The sequence below is a fragment of the Cyprinus carpio genome, chromosome B7, assembly GCF_018340385.1.
Source record: "Cyprinus carpio isolate SPL01 chromosome B7, ASM1834038v1, whole genome shotgun sequence".
NCBI classification, from domain to species: Eukaryota; Metazoa; Chordata; class Actinopteri; order Cypriniformes; family Cyprinidae; genus Cyprinus; species Cyprinus carpio.
The window spans coordinates 22,268,962-22,287,808 of record NC_056603.1 but is presented as its reverse complement, the minus strand read 5'-3'; the positions used below and the strand labels follow the sequence as shown (position 1 = coordinate 22,287,808).

Genomic DNA, 18,847 nt, shown 5'->3' with positions numbered 1-18,847 from the left:
CTTGAGGCATTCAGCCAGTCACAACGCATTGGATAGCTGGCAAATCAGAGCACACCTCGCTTTTCAGACTGATGAGCTTTGTAAAAATCGACACGAGACATAGAGGAGAAACAATAATGTACAATATTTGGAAAATAATGTTTTTTGAAACAAAAACCCAACAAAAAAATACAAATACACAAAATAAACAAAATAACATAATTACTTAAAATGATCATATGACCCCTTTAAGAAATGAATAACTCTATTGCATGTAAGACTCTTTTATGGTGTGATTCTTATATGCTAACATTTTGCTTTGGATTAATTTATGTAACCCTAATTGTCTTTTGTATTCTAGCTTTGTACTTGTAATTTTTATTTTACTACATAATAATAATACAAAATAACTCTCATTTTATGTTATGCAACATGTTACATGTGATTACAAATATGCAAACAGTAAATTAGCTATTAAGATTCACAGAAGCCAGAGCTATAAACCGTTTACTAATATTGCTAATACTCTGTTTACATTAACATTTTGCACTTTTAGCCATAAGACATCTAGTCTGAGACAATTCTAGCACTTTAGACTTCTGATTTCTATACTTCTATTGTGATTGTCAGTTTACCACAAACAAATTAAATATATCAAGCCAAATAAAATCTGGTTATGTTAACGACTTGCTTATAATAGAGCACCAAATGTGCACAAATGAGTTTGGGTGTCTTGCATTATACTTAAAATCACAAATTACCCTAAATTATCCTGCCCTCCAGAATCCTTTGGTTTCGTTTTATTTAATGTATTTTTCACCACCTTTTATGTCGTAATATTTAGAAATGACTGGACATTTGGACCTAAAGAGAGGATTCATTTTTGACATGAAAAGCTACTACATAGCTCCATATGATATGGTAAAACAGGGTAGACCAAAACAGGGAAAAAAATGCAATGTATAACTTATCTGTTGCTGGCTACATGTCTTGTGGCCTCTAGTCTCTATCTTTCAGTTGTGGTACGTGCCAGGCTCTCGCTGTGACAATAGAGGGAGCTCCCAGACTGCGCACGCACTGATTAGCGCCGATACGCGCGCTCCAACTATACAGCTAATTCAATTCTCAAGATTGCTGTGTGCTCTCCAGCTTCTCTCGCACTAGGTGAGACGTGTGCTACACTGTTTGTTTTGGCAGAGTAGTCGTATTCATTGTTGTGCGCAAAGATTCTACCAAGTGCTTAGAAAATAATGGATGGTATCATGGTACAATTCTGCACCAGTGGCCAGACAAACACACAAAATAAAATACACAGATAAAAACACTTCTTCATTAGACACACACACACACACACACACACACACACACACAAAAACACACACACACACACACACACACACACACACACACACACACACACACACACACACACACACACACACATTTGTGGCGGGTGTTTTCTTTCTTTTTTTGTGAGATTTAATGTGGAGCCGAACTTAACTGGCTTAATTTATTCATCAAAACAATTTAATATGGCATAGGCTCCATGGCGCGTGTTAAGGCAATAGCAACAATTTTTATTTTTTGTTCAGTCTTTCGTTCTTACTCTCATTTATGCCACAGACCAAAAGGTTTTATATATATATGTATTTCATTCATAAAATATCCGTTACATATAATGTCCGTCCGTACCCGTGTTTCCATTGTAATAGGTCTCATGCCAATTTAGTCTGCGCTCAATTTTTCCCTCTTACATCGAGAATTTAATACAATAATTTAATCTCCCACCTCCAAAGGCTGCTACAATAGTAGACCCATTCAATCTCAAAATCTAATGAACAATTCATGTGCAGTTCTAAAAACATAAAACATTATAAGAACATTATATTATGAAATTATATTTTAAAAATATATATTATTATAACTTTTTATCCGTTATATGAAACGATCGCGTAATAGCCTATTTCACCTATAATTCAATAATAATTGACAGTTGTAAAGACCAGGTCGATATCAGTGCGTGCGCTGAGCCCTCGCGCAACGATCACGCAGAGAAGCGTTAGGACCCAGAGCACACCCGCCCTCCAAACTCCAAAGCATATATAAGTGCACTCAGAAAAGTACTTGACAGATGTGAAGCTCACACGCTGAGGGTGTAAGTGTCATTTTAAGGGAGATCTCGTGTGGTGTTTCAGCCTTAACACTCAAATCCATTTTACGGCCGAGTACACAGCCACTACAGGCTGCGCGCTCGCCTGTCCTGAGAACTTGGAGCCAGCGCGGCTTTCTCCGGTACTGCGAACAAGCTGGATTCCCGGAGCTCTTCACCATGTCTGGCGGGTTTTAGATACTCCATGGAGCAAGCTAACTTATACGAGGTCGCCCCACGGCCACTGATGACCAGCCTTGTACAGAGTCAGCAAAACGCCTATACCTACAAAGACACCACTGGAGACCTGAGCGAGATCTGCGAGAACGAGAACTCCATCGACATCAGCGCCTACATCGACCCTTCAGCCTTCAACGACGAGTTCCTGGCTGACTTATTCCACAACAGCTCCAAGCAAGAAAAGTTCAAGCTGGCGAGCGGAGACTACGAGTACCCCCACGGCGCCAATGGCACACCGGGGCCCCCGCAGATGTACGGCTGTCTGAACGGCTACATGGATTCCTCCAAACTAGAGCCCATCTACGACAGCCATGCAAGAATGAGACCCGTGGCCATCAAACAAGAGCCCCGGGAGGAAGATGAGCTCGGCCACTCGATGCCCCCCACATACCACCACTCTCAACACCACGCGCCGCATTTGTCGTACCTGCAGCACCAGATCGCGCACTGCGCGCAAACCACCATGCATCTCCAGCCGGGTCATCCCACACCTCCCCCGACGCCCGTGCCCAGTCCTCATCACCAACACAGCCACCTGCCTGGGGGCTCCATGAAGATGTGCGATCGAGGGAAATCCAAGAAACACGTCGACAAGAACAGCACCGAGTATCGGCTGAGGAGGGAGCGCAACAACATAGCCGTGCGCAAGAGCCGGGACAAGGCTAAAATGCGCAATGTGGAGACGCAACATAAAGTGATCGAATTGTCGGCGGATAACGAGAGACTGCGCAAGAGGGTAGAGCACCTCACGCGAGAACTGGAGACGTTACGGGGCATCTTCAGGCAGCTACCCGACGGCTCATTTGTCAAAGCCATGGGCAGCTGCGCCTAACAAAGCGAGCTGGACTTTTGAAGTAACTTTTGCGTGATATTTACGTCTGCTGGATAAACGCTGACACATTCTCAAAGTGTTTCTATAGGAGCCAGGCAGCTGCGGTAGCCTATACATGTGCCTTTTGTACAAAACAAACGATAAGCTCATCTCTTTACACATTTGGACTTGACTTGTTGTAGGTGTAGTCCTGTAAAGAATGTGTGTGTGTGTTAGCTACGCGAAACATTATCAGTGCAGCTAATATACAAACTGCCCCCCATGCGAACCTGAACTACACTTTGTAGCAACAAAAAAAACTTTCCTGCCATAGCAGGCTGTATTCCCACCACACCTGTTGCTGCGTAACATTCACTGTATGATATTGTTGATTTAAACTTTGTGCAGGGGGTGGGGTGGAGTTGTTTCATGGACGGCAATAGACAAATGCCAAAGCATAGGACTGGAACTGGTTTTTACGGTGGTAGGCTATTTGTCATTCATATCGCAGACTGTATGCACTATGTCGTCCACACTCAACCTTATGAAGCACATTGCATTGTGAACATTTTGCCATGATTTGGGTACTGATCTGTAAAACGCCTGTCAGTATACGCTTTTAGAGTAAACGCTCTGTATTTATGCAGTATGATTGATAAAAATGTGAAAGGGTGCATATCTCTATGCAATGTCTGTTGCTGTCATGAGAATAATTCCGGTGGACGATCACCGTGTGCTTTCTCACTGGTTTTGCAGTGAAGTCCTGTCTTGCTCTGTAAGCGTGTGCATTTCATGTGAACGGTTTTTTTTCTTTTCACTCGAGCAGATACCGCTTTCAGTGCCTTTTGAGTTTTTCCTGTCTTCATCGTCATCACTGACTGAACCGTTGGACAGAAATATACAGCAAGGAAAAGGAAGCACTTTTTTTTTTTTTTTTTTTTTTTTTTTTTTTTTTTACAAACAGCATATTGCAGATGTTATACGAATGTTTAATATGTTTCAGTTTTAATATGAACATTATATATAAATATAAATATATATGCCAAAAATTATGAATTAAAACATTGTCTTACTTATGTCTTGTGCGTTGCCTTGTCATTTCGAGCAGTTATGCAACTTATATGTGTGTATTTTATTTTTAAGTTGAACTTTCACAGTCTGTCACGTTCGTGTCTAGAATAATTTGAGTTACTGTTTGTGTAGCAATCCCACTTTACACGTATAAATCGTTCGTCACCGATAGGTGGCGCTGAAAAGTCGTTTGAATCCAGTATGCACATCCATATCTGTGGAGCCGCTTTCTTTGAAAGAGCATGAGTAAAACTTGAAACCAGAACTAACTGGAGTAAAACTAGTAAAAAGAAATGTGGTTATAGGTTAAACGATTACTTCCACATTATTATGTAAATACAGGAAGGTGTTTCCAGAAGGATCCATTCAGCTCCAGGGTCTTTGAGCGTCACGGTTAACAACCCTAATTCACTGTGCTAAATATTTACAGTGAGCTGTTGCCATTTTAAAAGAGTTAACATTAAACATATTGTCTGTAAAAGATCAGGGTTTGTCTACGTCACTGATAAGAACTTGTAAGTAGCACTCTCATTGATTAATGTCTCTGCCCTCAGCTCTGAATTGATCAATTTATCCTTAAATGAGATAGTGTGGAGTGCTATAGTGATAGCCTCATTTCTCCTGAGGACACTTTTCAGGGCAGGGAGATGGAGAGAGAAAGAAAGAGAGAGATAGTCCCTCTGACCTGTGGAGACGTGTTCCACTCCAATGTTGTCAATTGATATATTTTTACATTATCAGCTCTGGAATGATTGATTCAATAAATCAGCCCCCTTTCCAAACCTCTGTTGCAGATAGAATGATGGCACACAAGGAATCTGCCCCAGCCAGGTTTGAGCATAGCTGTCAGGCCAACTTCTTTCAGACTCTCGCACTTGCTGCCAACTCTTTTTCCTCATTCAGCTTCACCTGTGAATGATCAGCTTTGTCTCACACTGCTTCTGTCATAATTCAGAGAGAAGTTCCTGTATTTCCAGTACACCAAATTGTCACCAAAAATGAATCAACAGCCTTTAAATCTGCCTAATTATATTAATTCTGAATTGGATAAAACGTTAATGGGGAAAGACGAGATTTGTCGAACCTAATGGCAACAGTACGACCATACTGGAATCTGAGCAACAAGTTAATGGTATTTCTAATGTTAATTTTTAATGCTTAATTATTTAAGATTATAAAGGCTTATTCTCATATCATTTTAGTTATAACTTTAATCAGATGTTTGGATAAAAATGAGGTTTTATTGCTAAACAATTGTGCTAAGAGACTAATGTAACTTTCATAATAAAAAAAAAGGAAAATATGTTGCATTAGGTTGATTAACACTGGATGAAAACTATAATGACAACTATAAAGTTTTAATAATCACATAATCACTTTTTTTCCAGATGACGAATGCTAAAAACGTTGAGAGCCTGTCAGAATCCGCCCAAGCATTTAAAGTGGCAGACTACATAACTATGCTTATAGGCTAATAAACAGCATTATCATCCATTGGTGTGGACGCCAGTACAGTTATCGTTATACTTCTCTTTCTTGGTGTGAATAGGCTACTATATTCTATTGCAGCAGAACCTCTTTTGCATTGAATTTTAAATGTAAAAATCAAAAGCCATATATTGTAAATTTAATCTATGAAATCTCATTAGTAGATTCAAAAGCTAAAACATATGGTGCTACAGAAGCAGTTCAGGGAATGTGTGGGAATAAGGTCCATAGGGTGAGTAGATGGCCTCTCTCCTCTCTGAATGGAATACATTAAAGCATCACGCTAAAACCTGGATGCTTCCTTTGCCATCTTATTTCCTGTAGCTGCGAGAATTCTCCAATGATTCACTTTTGTCTTCTCTCTGTCCAATATTTGACATGTTTGAGAAAAGCCAAACCCGTTCCAAACTTGACTTAAAGTGAGCTTAATGCGTATTTTTGTGCAGCTGTGTTTCATGTTCGCTTTTGCGAATTCCTTTGCTGGGGTGTGTTGTTTTTACCTCTGGTCAAAGACCTTGAGAGTGTCTAAGATGAAAATTTCAAGAGCCAAGTGAGAATAAGTGTGTTTTGTTTTGTTAATCAAGGAAAATGTATGCACATAAAAACCTGTAAAATCTGTAAAAAATCAGCACAGTTACTCTAACTGGAGCCAACTTGATGTCCAAGCATTCAGCATTCTGTTGTCATTGTTTTCTCATGTGGATAAACTAACATTAACAGGAGTTAATTTGCCAAAAGCTTAGTATTCAGCAAACCTCTATTCTTATTCAGTATCTTATCATTTGTTGAGGAAGTATGTGAAAACAAACAACATGATAAATCCAATACAAATGAATATGTGTGTGTAAGTTTGCATGCAAGTCTGTGTTTAACTACGTTATTTGATAATGCACTCTTTCTTATTTGTCGTCTGACAAAAGTTTAACCAGACCTTTGAGTGAAACTTCAGAAGCCAGAAACTTCTCCATGTCTCTACACTCCAGATTCTCTCCATCAAATGAGATATGCGTAATACTTTCTCACATTTGAGTTTGAGTTTCTGGTATGGTACAAATCCCTTCAGTATCAATATGATTTAAAACTCCCTGTCCAGTGCTTTCACCAACTGCCAGCAGGCCCAGAAATTTCACTTTGGACCCAATAATAAATATACCCCACAAAAACCTGAGCCCAGTGCAATAGAAGGACGTATATCACTGTTTGTTTGCTTAGGGATGGTTGTTAGAAGTCTGGAACCTGGACTTGACAGTTGCCAAGACAACCAAGAAGAGGTTAAACCGCAGAGAAAAATCACACAGGATCTTAACCACTCCCACCGCTCTCTGTGAAGTAAATAAATGCTTTAGCTCCTTGCTGCGAGAATTGTCAAGATGAAGATTGATTGTAGAAAAACAGGGATCGATGCATTCTTAAGTTAATTGAGTAACATTTTTCAGCAAGCTCTCATTTGCTGTTTTGTTTTACATCTCATTTACACCTGGCTTGTTTTCTTGCCCTGTTCAGGAGCTCTTCCAACTCTTTTCAAGCCATACCTCACTGCAATTTATTGAGGCTTTTACCTATGTCACTCTCTCTCTCTCTGTCACTCTCTCACTTCCAGTAGTTTGCGTGACCTCAGACTGCTAGTGGGAAGGCTGCAAATGTGTGAACTATTATATTATATTATATTATATTATATTATATTATGCAGTATAAAAATGCAGTCACAGCCCTACTCAACTGAACCACATTAAATGCCACAGAGTGCATCTGATCCAAAACTTATCTCTGCTGTGCTGGTTTTGGCTTCAATTATGTGGTTGGTGTATGTACAACAATTTGCTCTGCACCATTGGGTACAACAGCTTTGTCACATTGAGTGTTTGGCTCACAATTCAGGGCATAACTAAATAAAACAGGCAGTTTGAGGACAAGGAAAGATTACTGTAAGGGGTAATTTGGCATGCAGAGGGCCAGGGGGCTCGTGGGACCTTGATCCGGCCCTAGCTGTAGAGATCTCCATCATGAATAATTATCTTTATCCTGCTAGTCATTACTCAATCATTATATCCATTTTTGCTTAAATGTCTTAGCAGGTCACATGATCGGAAATTGCTGTCAAAACACTTTTAAGTGTAAAACAAACTTAGTTTAGTGTTTATTTTAGATAATATGTTTTTATGAATAATATTTTGCATTTCGTCAGCCTAAATCCTAAAGTATGTACTATAAATGCTATCGAATGAATCCAAGAATCAATGTAATGATGGTCTGGATTTAAACAAATGATTGAATTGGCCAGAATAACAACTGGTTCTTTTTTTGATAAGTGAACTGGAAAATTTTGTTGCCTAGGGTACAAGAAATTTGATCAATACAGCACTTTTTACTTTACTTTTTACATTTATTTCATATTTTTATGTTTATATGTATTGAAAAACAATGTGTGTGTGCGTGTTGTTTAATTCCAGGACAGTGATCTAATGTTTAATTGCGTTTGTGTGCGCTTGTATTTCAAGTAAGGAAATATTTGCGTTTTGCATGGTTACATTACAGTTAAAGTGTTCTTTTGAGAATCATTGGAGCAAATTATAAAACAAAAAAGTAGAAAATAAGCTGCTTGGATTTGGTGGACAGCCCAGACTTTGAGAAGGGCGTTAAACAATATCAGTTGCAGTGCATTACTGCAGCATATTATTTAAATCAAGACTTTATTACCACTTCATTCTCTCAGTACCTCTCTGTCTTTGCCTGTCTCTCTGCTTCAGTCTCCCTCTATTTCTGTTTTACTTTCTCTCATATCACAAAATGAAAATAGGTTGTTTATTTTCCACCTGTGCACTTGGGCTATTATATTTTGGCAACCACTGCCCTCTCTTCTCCATTCTTATGGCGTTCCATCTGCGTCAGACCATCACACACCCCCTAAGTACACAGACTTGTTAGAACAGTGTTATTTTCACAGATAAATATGTAGCTCTCTCAGTCTGGCTCTAGCATTGGCCACACCAGCAGCTGAAATGGAGGGATCTTTGGAACTGGATTCAGATTAGATTGGCTTTTGAATGCTGGTGATATGATTATCAAAAAGCAGAACAAAATAGCACCTTTGTTTCCTTTGAAGAACTTCAAATGTATTTTAGATTGTTGGCAAAAACTATAAATACTTAATGTTAAGTATATTTTCAAGTTAAGGCACATATTTGCCAGTGTTTTTTTTTTTTTTTTTTTTTTTTTATTTATCTGTCAATATTGTATATACACAAGCAACTGTTCAAAGGTTTATTATATATAATCTGTGTGTATGTGTTACGATCAGTGTTGGGAGTGACGCGTTACAAAAGTAACGCATTACAGTAACAGATTACTTTTTGCTGTAACGCAGTAGCGTAAAGCATAACTATAATTTTTCAGTAATATTTTACTCAGTACATGTTCAGTTATGCTTGTGTTACAACACACTTTTAGCCCAAAATGTAATTTTTTTAAAGAAAAAAAAAAAGATTATTAACAAATCAAAAATGGCGCAAGTAAGTTCTATGTCCTGTTCGTGGTCAGTCAATAGCCGCGTGTGGTGTCCAAGTTTGTAAATAAAGACTAAACGACAGTTTCTGCTATATTTGTTTGGCGATTTATTTCATTAATCTCCCTCTCACTGGTGGAACTTTGTATTGTGTGATGTAGTCCAGTGAAGGCGTGTTTAGGGTGTGTTTTACAGGAGTTCCGCGAGGCATAATTTTGGCATCTGTGCTCGAGGTCCGAGGCTATTAGGTCCGCCCGGCTCGATGTAAGCCCCGGTTTGCACTGGGCAGTGGAAAAGCGGCTAATGGGTGAAGATGGCAAAAGACTGTACATGCGCGAGATGGACGTATGCGCGTCTTGTCATGGCATTAGAGTTTACATCTAGTGCTGTTGTGTCTAATATGAACAGACCCAAGCTATTCACAGATATTGCCAGATGATCACTTTACCTATATCATACTTTTAACAGACTTGGATCGTTTGTGATTCTGGCTGTCATCTTTTCTTGCGTCGCCTTGAGCCTTCACTTTGTCAATTATAAGCGATATTGTTAGTAGCCTGGCTAGCCCACAGTCATTATGCTACATGATATCACCCTCTACTGCGTTTAAAATGCTCTGCAGTACATTTTGTCATTTTAGAATGTTCAATTCTACTTCTGTAGTTATTTTGGTGAAAGTAACTCAAGAAATACTGAAGTCATGTAACACATTACAATTCGGAGTCAGTAATATTGTAAGGCAAGGAATTACTTTTAAATAAGAGTAACAAGTAATCTATAATGTATTACAGTTTGGAAGTAACTTGCACAATACTGGTTACGATGTAACATGGTCATATTCAGAAACCAATGAAACCGAAACCAAATAGCGCTGAAACAGGAAGTGAAGTAAACAGAGGAGAATGACAAAATAACGATCCACATAACAGAACATAAACCTGACAATAAGATTGTTAGTCTATTGTTCGCCTATATGTATAAGTCAAGTCAAGTCTGCTTTATTGTCAATTCTTCCACATGTACAGTACATACATACAGAGAATTGAAATTGCGTTACTCTCAGACCCTTGTTGCATACAGATAACACTAACAGTAGAACATTAAATACAGATAATAAAATACAAAGTACAACTATACAAATATACAAATAGGTCATGTAAAAAGAAAGATAAGTAAAGCAGCACAAGGCACATGGCAGATAGAGTGTAAACCAGTGAAGTAAATAAACAGTGCAGATATAATGATTGTAGTGCAAAGAGCTTATTCAGTCGATTAAAGTGTCAAAAATCACAGAGATCAGTTATTTAAACTGACAGAAGAGGTAGTTGAATGAGGTCAGTTAACTGCTGAATGAGGCAGTGAGCAGACCAGTGCTGTACAAAGTGTCTGGTGCAGGTTCCAGTGTGTTAGTGGGAGCTGGGGGGTGGGTTTGACTGAGGTTCAGAGTTCAGTGGTGTATGGGGAAAAAGAGTGGAGGAGGGGCAAGATCAGGAGGGAGTTCAGCTTCCTGACAGCCTGATGAATGAAGCTGTCCTTCAGTCTGCTGGTCCTGGCCTGGAGACTCCGCAGCGTCCTCCCTGATGACAGGAGACTGAAGAAGCTGTGTGATGGGTGGGTGGGATCACCTGCGATTCAGAGGGCTTTACAGGTGAGACGGGTTCCTTAAATGTCCTTGAGGGCTCCTGTAGTTTGTCTCACCTCTGTTGTCTCACTGTTTGTCTCGCAGTCGTGTCATCCGCAAACTTAATAAAGAGGTTGGAGTTGTGTGAAGGTGTGCAGTCATGGGTCAGCAAGAGTGAAGAGGAGGGGGCTCAGCACATATCCTTGGGGGGCCCCAGTGTGATTGTGCTGTATGTGTTGCTGCCAACCCGTACTGCCTGAGGTCTTCCAGTCAGAAAGTCTAACAGCCAGTTAGTTCAATAACAGTTTATTCTGATCCTCAATCTGACTGAAGAGACTTTCTATTGATATTTCCAACTGTGCGTTCTAGACGAGCTGTCAGTCTTTAAACCGTTCATTCAACTAAACTTTCAGAAACGCTGATTCATTAAAGAATGAAGCTGTTGAAATAATTTAAACTTTGAGCGCCAAGTTAGAAGGCTTAGCTGACCAATGTGACGATGCTAAGACAGAGATTTGTCTTGGACGTGACGACCTATTTTCACAAATAATACTCGCAAGTAATCGCACATGCTCAGTTGATCTCTCTCTCATTTGTTGTTTGTTTAGGCTTGTTAAGTGCAAATTTATGGAGCCTCTGTACAAATCAGCATGGTACACATTATGTTATCATTACTAACTTATTTTATATTTAGTACACATGGACAAAGTGTAAAACGAGAAGGGCATAACCCTATGACAATAGAAAACATGCAAAAATCGCGGTTGTTGTAGTTGTTGCATTCCTCTGTGGTTTGCTCGTCATTAGCGCGGTATTGCAATATTGCGGTTATCGCAACAGCCCTAGAAATAAGTCACTTATGCTATGAATTGTTAATAACCCCCATAATTCAATAACAATGTTAGATGTAATATTTAGTCAAGTAAATGTAATTTATATAGTGCTTAATTCGAGACAGATTGCTTCAAAGCAGCTTTTCTCTGAAATCGAGCAGAATTTATCTTTTTTGCTTGTTTTGTTTGTATCTTATGATGTCTATATTTACTTGTGACATTTAAATTTGTTTAAAGGGGTCATATGATGCGATTTAAATTTTTCCTTTCTCTTTGAAATGTTACAAGCTCTTGGTGCATAAAGAAGATCTGTAAAGTTGCAAAGACTAAAGTCTCAAATCCAAAGAGATATTCTTTATAAAAGTTAAAGTCAACCACACCTACCCAAAACGGCTCATTCTAACATGCCCTCACATGTCTACGTCACGATGTGGGAAGATTTGCATAGCACCCTCCAAATGTTCACACAAAGAAAGGAGGCATAACTTTTATTCTCGCTATAATATTGTTGCTGCCGCCGCCACCGTTGTGGAGATACTGTGTGCTTTATTGTGAAAGCGAAACTACTTTGTTTTGCCTTCCAAAAGAGGACAATATTCGCTTCGTCATGCCTAGAGCTGATACGTGCTGGACACTGAGGAAATACATCAACTTCACACTGTGAATCGTCATCTGATTGTATTGTGCATAAAAAAATGCACTTTATGAATTGGATAGACGGGAGCATGGCCCAATAAAAAATAACTCATGGTGCCACTTGTGATTATGAGCTCGACTTCATTCCAGGGGTCGACTTCACATTGATTTTATATGCAATTTTAACTTCCACTTTCCTATTCACAATCATTCTGGTAGCACGTGAAGGCAGCATCAATGAGGAGAGAGCTATGTGGATTCATACACCCAACTACTGAAAACCTAAAGCACTTGGGGAGACATTCTTGTCAGTGCAGCAATGGCGGACTGTACAACTTTCTGTGAACTCGCTAAGGGCTGTTCTACGTTATAACGGCAGTGTCTGTTAACTTTCGTGGGTGGGGCCTGTGGCTAATATGATGTCACATTAGCAGCAATGCTGAAAAACAGGTAGTTGAGAGACACTGCTTATGATTTATGGGGATTAAAAAAAAAGGAGTGGGTGGATTTTTATCATTATAGGCTGGTTGTGTACACACACTGCCAACACACATTTATGTCCAAACAACATGTGAAAGTGAATTTTGCATAATAGGTCCCCTTTAAAACGCATAAACACATTGCATTACACCAAATACACAACATAATGTTCTTTTTAGCAACGTCATATGACCGCTTTAATACCATCTATTTTTGGATATTTTGCCATTTCATCAAAATAATCATTGGTTTGTTGATATCTGTCCAAATTTTAATATGAGTATCAGTATTTACCAGCATCCTAATTAGACTAGTTTACTGTGTTTGATAGTGCATTAAATGTAGTTACATTAATCTCAGTGTGTATGCCAAAGATACATATTGGGCATTGCCAGTGTTAATATGCATATGCCTGAAATTGCTGAATGGTGCATGCAGTATAATGCAGAGTGATTTCTGTTTTGTTTTGTAACTATGCTTTTTGTTCCTTTCACGGTAAAGTGCTGTGTACAGGCCTGATAGTATCTCTTGTGGTTTTCAGTGGACGACTTCTTAAACACATTCTCTTGGCTGTGACATGTACCATGATTGTATGGAACTGCTTTCAAGTCCTGCCCTGCTGTTCTGGCCGGATAGAAAGATACACACTAGAACTCTTGTGGTGCTGTGGTACATTTTATCTGATTCATATAAAAGTTAACACAACATTTGTTTCTTTTTCTCCCAGAATCACAAGCATGCTTTGAGTGGTAGTTATTTTAGTTGCAGTATAGGTTTTGTCAGGTGAGTTTCAAAGATCATAGAAAAATTATTAATGATAGTATTAATAGTGTTAATTGTTTGAATGATACTGAAGGCACTATGTGTATGTGCGTGTTTGCTGGCAGGAGCCGACAGATGAAAGACTGCTGAGGTCACATACTTGTTTAAATATGAGGGTAGTTTCCAATGGCTGATTGCTCTTTCTGATAGGTAAAGGTTTTCATCTATAGTGGCATTTCTGATGCCAAAGTGCCGCTAAAGTTTTAGTGAGTCACTGCTGTCAGTTCTCTCTTTCATATGTGTGACTGACAAAAGCATTTGAGATTTTCAGGATAACTTCTTATTACTGAACTCAAAGTGTTGTCAAGTGTTGGAAGGACATATGATATGAATCAATGTTTCTCCCAGGATTTGCGTATTTGAGTGGTTCCACAGTGTTACTCGTACATGAATTATAGATCTTTTCACAGCCTTCACAGTTGCACTAAATTGACATGTGGTTTGGATTCCCCTCTCTTTTTTCTCTCTCGCTCTCGGTCTATGTGTTATCTGCGTGTGTTTTTGTGTGAGTGTACCTGGGGGGTCTATAAGATTGAGGATGATGGCTGAGGAGTTCCACATGTCTTTTCTGAGTGAAATGATCTGATGAGATTTTTGCGGTCATTGTGGATTCTGCTGTTTTGGACTGAAAACAGAGCTGTCCCTCAGGGCAGCCCGTTATAATCAGATACAAATTAGAATTTCATCTGAATGAGGTCAATCGAGTGACTTCAGTTCACTTGCAAAGGAGATTTAGTAGCTTAACGTGACTTTCAGAGATTTACTAGCTTAAAGTGGCAGCTATCTTTATTTTTCCCCACATTTTGGTTTAGAAGATGGCTCTGCCTTCTGCCTTTTTTGCAAGTGTTCACAGATATGTGCCCTGACGGGGTTAATTTTTGTCCAAAATGGGAAGAAAAGGACAATCTTTTAGAAATCTAGTTTAAAACACATGTTGGTTTTTAATATGGTGTTGAACCATTTGCAAAAAAAAAAAAAAAAAAAAACTTTCAGTTTAATGAAGAACAAAATTCTTATTCAATTAATTAAGAAAATGTCATGTATAGTGTAAAGTGTAGGTTTGGGGTTGGTAAAGGTAAAAAGTGGAAAACATACACTACAATTCAAAAGTTTGGGGTTGGTAATATTTTTGAAAAATGTTTTTCAAAAGAAATGCTCACCAAGGCTGCATTTATTTGATGGAAAATACAGTAAATGTTGGGATATTATTGCAATTTCAAATAACTCTTTTCTGTTTTAAAGTTTTTAAAATGTAAATTAAAGGGGTCATGAAATGAGAAACCAAATTTGCCTTGATCTTTTGGAATATAAGAGGTCTTTGTACCATTAAAACATCCTGCAAGTTTCATAGCTTAAGACGTCCTCCCCATTATAAACGAGCCATTTATTTAATCAAGCTCTAAATACAGCTCGTTCTGGATCCATGGTAAGAAGTGACGTCACCGTGCGAAGTGACGTTCCCAACCATTTGCATATGACCGCCTCCAGCACAAGACAACTACGCTCATTTCGTATCGTTGTCGCGCCGCGCGCCTCACAAGTGTTCAGTCGACGGACAGCGAGTGGGTCTGTGTGTACAGGAAAATTACAATGCCACGCAGATGTGCTCAAACATATAAGGTTTTATCATTGCAAGAGCCATCGCTTCGAATGCATCACCCGCTACTAAACAGTTACGCTCAATCCACAAATGTTCTGGCTGGGGATGTTTAAAATTGATCCATAGGAGCTGTCGTTAGCCAATCATAACAGTGGGCGTAAACACTGAACTCTTAAAGGGGAAACAAACCAAAAACAGACTGTTTGAATCAAAGGATGAGAAACAGGGTGGGAAAATGTCATAATTCACTATATTTTAAGAGATTTTTTTTTTTTAAAAAACTATAGTAATACTATAATTGCACCTAGGTGACCATAATAATAAAATAAAAAAAACCCATGTCATGACCCCTTTAATTCCTGTGATGACAACACTGAATTTTCAGCAGTTTTCAGTGTCACGTGATCCTTCAGAGATCATTCTAATGATGATTTATATAATAAGAACATTTCTTATTACTATCAATGTTGAAAACAATGTTGCTGCTTAATATTTTTGTGGAAACTGTAATTTTTTTTAGAATTATATAATGAGTCGAAAGTTCAAAAGAACAGTATTTAATTGAAATAGAAATTGTCTGTAACTTTTTATCGTCTAGTTTTAATTGTTGCATCCTTGCTGAATAAAAAAATCACCACATTTTACAACCTGAACTAATTTTGTCTTGTCATAAAAACAATTTTTTTTTTTAGATTAATTGTGGAAACAGGTCTGCAGGGGCAGAAATATAAAATATAAAAAAATAAAAAATATAAAAACATATTTAACTTACTTTATGTGTGAATTGCATTTTTAATTATTATTTTTTTAATTCATAGATGAGCATCACATCATCAGATCACCTTTTTTCCTTCTTCGTTGTAACTTTTATGATCATCAGTGGACACAAAGTACTTTAGGTAATTTCCAGTGCCTTTTCTCTCACTCTCCCACAGAACAGTTTCATATTAACTTGCTTTCTTGAGATATCAGTTCACTATAAAATTATATAACCAGATCAGAAATGAAACCCCCTTTACAGTGAAGCTTTTATTGCATCTATAGGGATTTCTGAGAAGCACTTGCTATATTACAGAGTGGTCCGTTGGTATGAAGCCATACCTCAAATGTGGCTGTTTATGTACATGGTCAAGCATAGACGTGAGTTTAGGAGAATTTGGACGATGGCTTGTGAACTTGTCACTAAAACACAAGTTGTCGATCTTGACGTGAAAGCACGCAGTTCCACATATGGCGCCAACGTAGCCATTTCCAACTGTTGCCTTCAGATCCAGAAGCTTTGTCGGAAGAGCTCAAATTTCGCTTGTGTGAGTATTGAGACTTGTTTCAAGCGAATATTTCAAAGCCATGTAGCTCTTTAAGCCTCAGCTTTTTTGTGCCTGGCAGGCACAGAGCATTTCTTTCTCTGTGGGTAAGCCTCCTCACTTTCAGAAATCAAACTGTACTGTAACCCACCAGCCGTCCCATACATCCAGAGAGTCCCCTCTTCAGCACGCCGAGGTGTCAGAGGCCCCTCACACATAATAGTTTTTAACGAACCTACCAGCACCGCTTCTGACCACATTCTGCCCCTGGTTGCATGTAGCTTTGTGCACTTAGCCCCTGGGATTTCAGGGGTTTTGGACTATGGACTAATAATCTGAGCAGGATCCTGTCTGAAGCACGTGGGTTGTGGATGTTTAGAGTACTCCGCTCCCTGTGCTCTGTACACAGCAGGGGGGCAGCGGGATGCCTGCTCATGCTTCACTCAGCTTGGATGGATAGGAGAGGGGGAGAGAAAGTAAACGAGGCACAGCCATGCTCAATTTGAACAGGGGAATGCTGAATGCTGTTAAGGACTGCATCCCAGAGCTCTTAGATGGTTCACTCTCATTTATGAGGAAAGGCAGAGCGAGGTGGTCAGGTATTTTCTGCTCTTGCTCTGATATCTGGAGTTTGGCATCGTGGGCACTTTATAATACTTAACCATGGAGGTTTCCAGTTCACCTTTGTAACCTCTGGGTCTTCACAGTGGCAATACTGTGTTTAATGGTTTCTTTTTTGTTGTTGTTGTTGTTAATTGAAAACACCCACACACACCAGCACCCACCCACACACAGTTGTTTGGCGTAAAAAATAAAGGACTTGCAAGGAGAGATCATCAAGATAAATCACTTCAGCAGTTTTGCTTTGAAAATACTGTATATGAATGTAAGTGGAACATACCAGATGTTAAAATACTTTTGCTTTTTGATACAATCAAAATTTTAGAACCACCCAGGTGGGCTGTATGATTAATACCTTGAGTATGCAGTCTTGTTGAGCATTTACCTAGCAGGGTTGGCAAATGTCTTGAAGTTGCTATTGAAAGACCAATTAAAAACAAATGAAAAAAAGGCAATAAATAAATATATCAATGTTTAATAAATACATAAATACATTTAGATCTTTAAAAAAAATTATATATATATGTAGTTTTAAATGATGATCATTATTATTAATTAGCATAATTTACAAAGATTAATATGATAATAATAATTATAATATTTATTATTTAGTAAATATAATAAATATTTAAAAAATATATTTATTTATTAGTAATAATAATTTTGTCCATGTTAATACATGTATGATTATAATAATATATTTAATTAATAGTGATTTAATATTTGATTTATAAATAAATTATTTTACTTGTTATATAATTTATGGTTACACTATTTTAAGGTGTCCTTGTTACAGTGCAATTATACATTTAAATACTGAGTAAAATTAATTAGCTACATGTACTTGGGGATTAGGGTTTGGCTAAGGTATAACGTGTGCTGGCTGTCTAAGGAGCGCACGACGCAGGAGTTGTCCAATAAAGTCTTTTATTATAATCCACAAAGCAAACACAAGGAATCAAGGAGCTAGGATAGCACAAAACGTAGACCAAAATACAAATAATAGCAGACAGGGAACTAAGGAACAGCCAGGGCTTATAAACACAGGGACTAATGGGATAATTAAAGACACAACAGGTGGGAACAATGAACTGATCAAGACACAGGCAAAACTAGGTCAGGGGGAGCAAAACACAACTGAAACATGACGTGACTTTTCGCCCCCCTCCCAGAACGGTGCGTTTTCATGCCGACAAAAGCGGTCCAACTGAGGAGGGAGGGTGGGGGTTCAGGAGACAGGCATGGGGCAGGTGAGGGGCAGGCAATGGGAAAGGGGCATAGTTCATAGGACCAGGGTGGAGTGGATGGAGGGAGAAGCCAGGGAGGAGCCGGGAGCAGAAGGAGCCAGATGGAGATCCAGAGGCCAGCCAAGATACCGGCCCATGGTGGAGTCGATGGCAGGAGGTGCCATGATGGAGAAGGGGCTGACAGCACCAGGGGGCTGTCTGATGGAGACCCAGGCGGAGCCAAACAGATGGAGATCCAGGGCAACACAGAGGATCCGGAGGGCCAAGGCGGAGCTGAAGGCTCAGGCTACCGTGGCAGAGCAGGAGCAACTGAGGACAAAGGCGGAGCCGGAATGAAGGAGGAGCCTGACAGAGCCAGAGGGATGGATTGACGAGGCGACGGATGGAAGATGACTGACCAAGGTGGTGCCGGAGGAATGAGGAAGCCCGGTGGAGCCAGTGGG

The 18,847-nt window shown here is 39.1% G+C and overlaps 1 protein-coding gene across 1 annotated transcript; it reads left to right on the top strand.

Moving 5' to 3' along the window:
• The first annotated feature begins 2,098 nt into the window (after positions 1 to 2,098).
• On the top strand, positions 2,099 to 4,126 carry LOC109093469 (CCAAT/enhancer-binding protein alpha-like). The gene has a single exon (XM_042727905.1). The coding sequence runs from the start codon at positions 2,334 to 2,336 to the stop codon at positions 3,198 to 3,200; it is 867 nt and encodes a 288-aa protein (XP_042583839.1). The 5' UTR covers positions 2,099 to 2,333; the 3' UTR covers positions 3,201 to 4,126.
• The last annotated feature ends 14,721 nt before the right edge of the window (positions 4,127 to 18,847 follow it).

Bases quoted from the DNA above. Each gene is read 5' to 3' on its own strand.
- LOC109093469 (XM_042727905.1), top strand. From the start codon at position 2,334: ATGGAGCAAGCTAACTTATACGAGGTCGCCCCACGGCCACTGATGACC.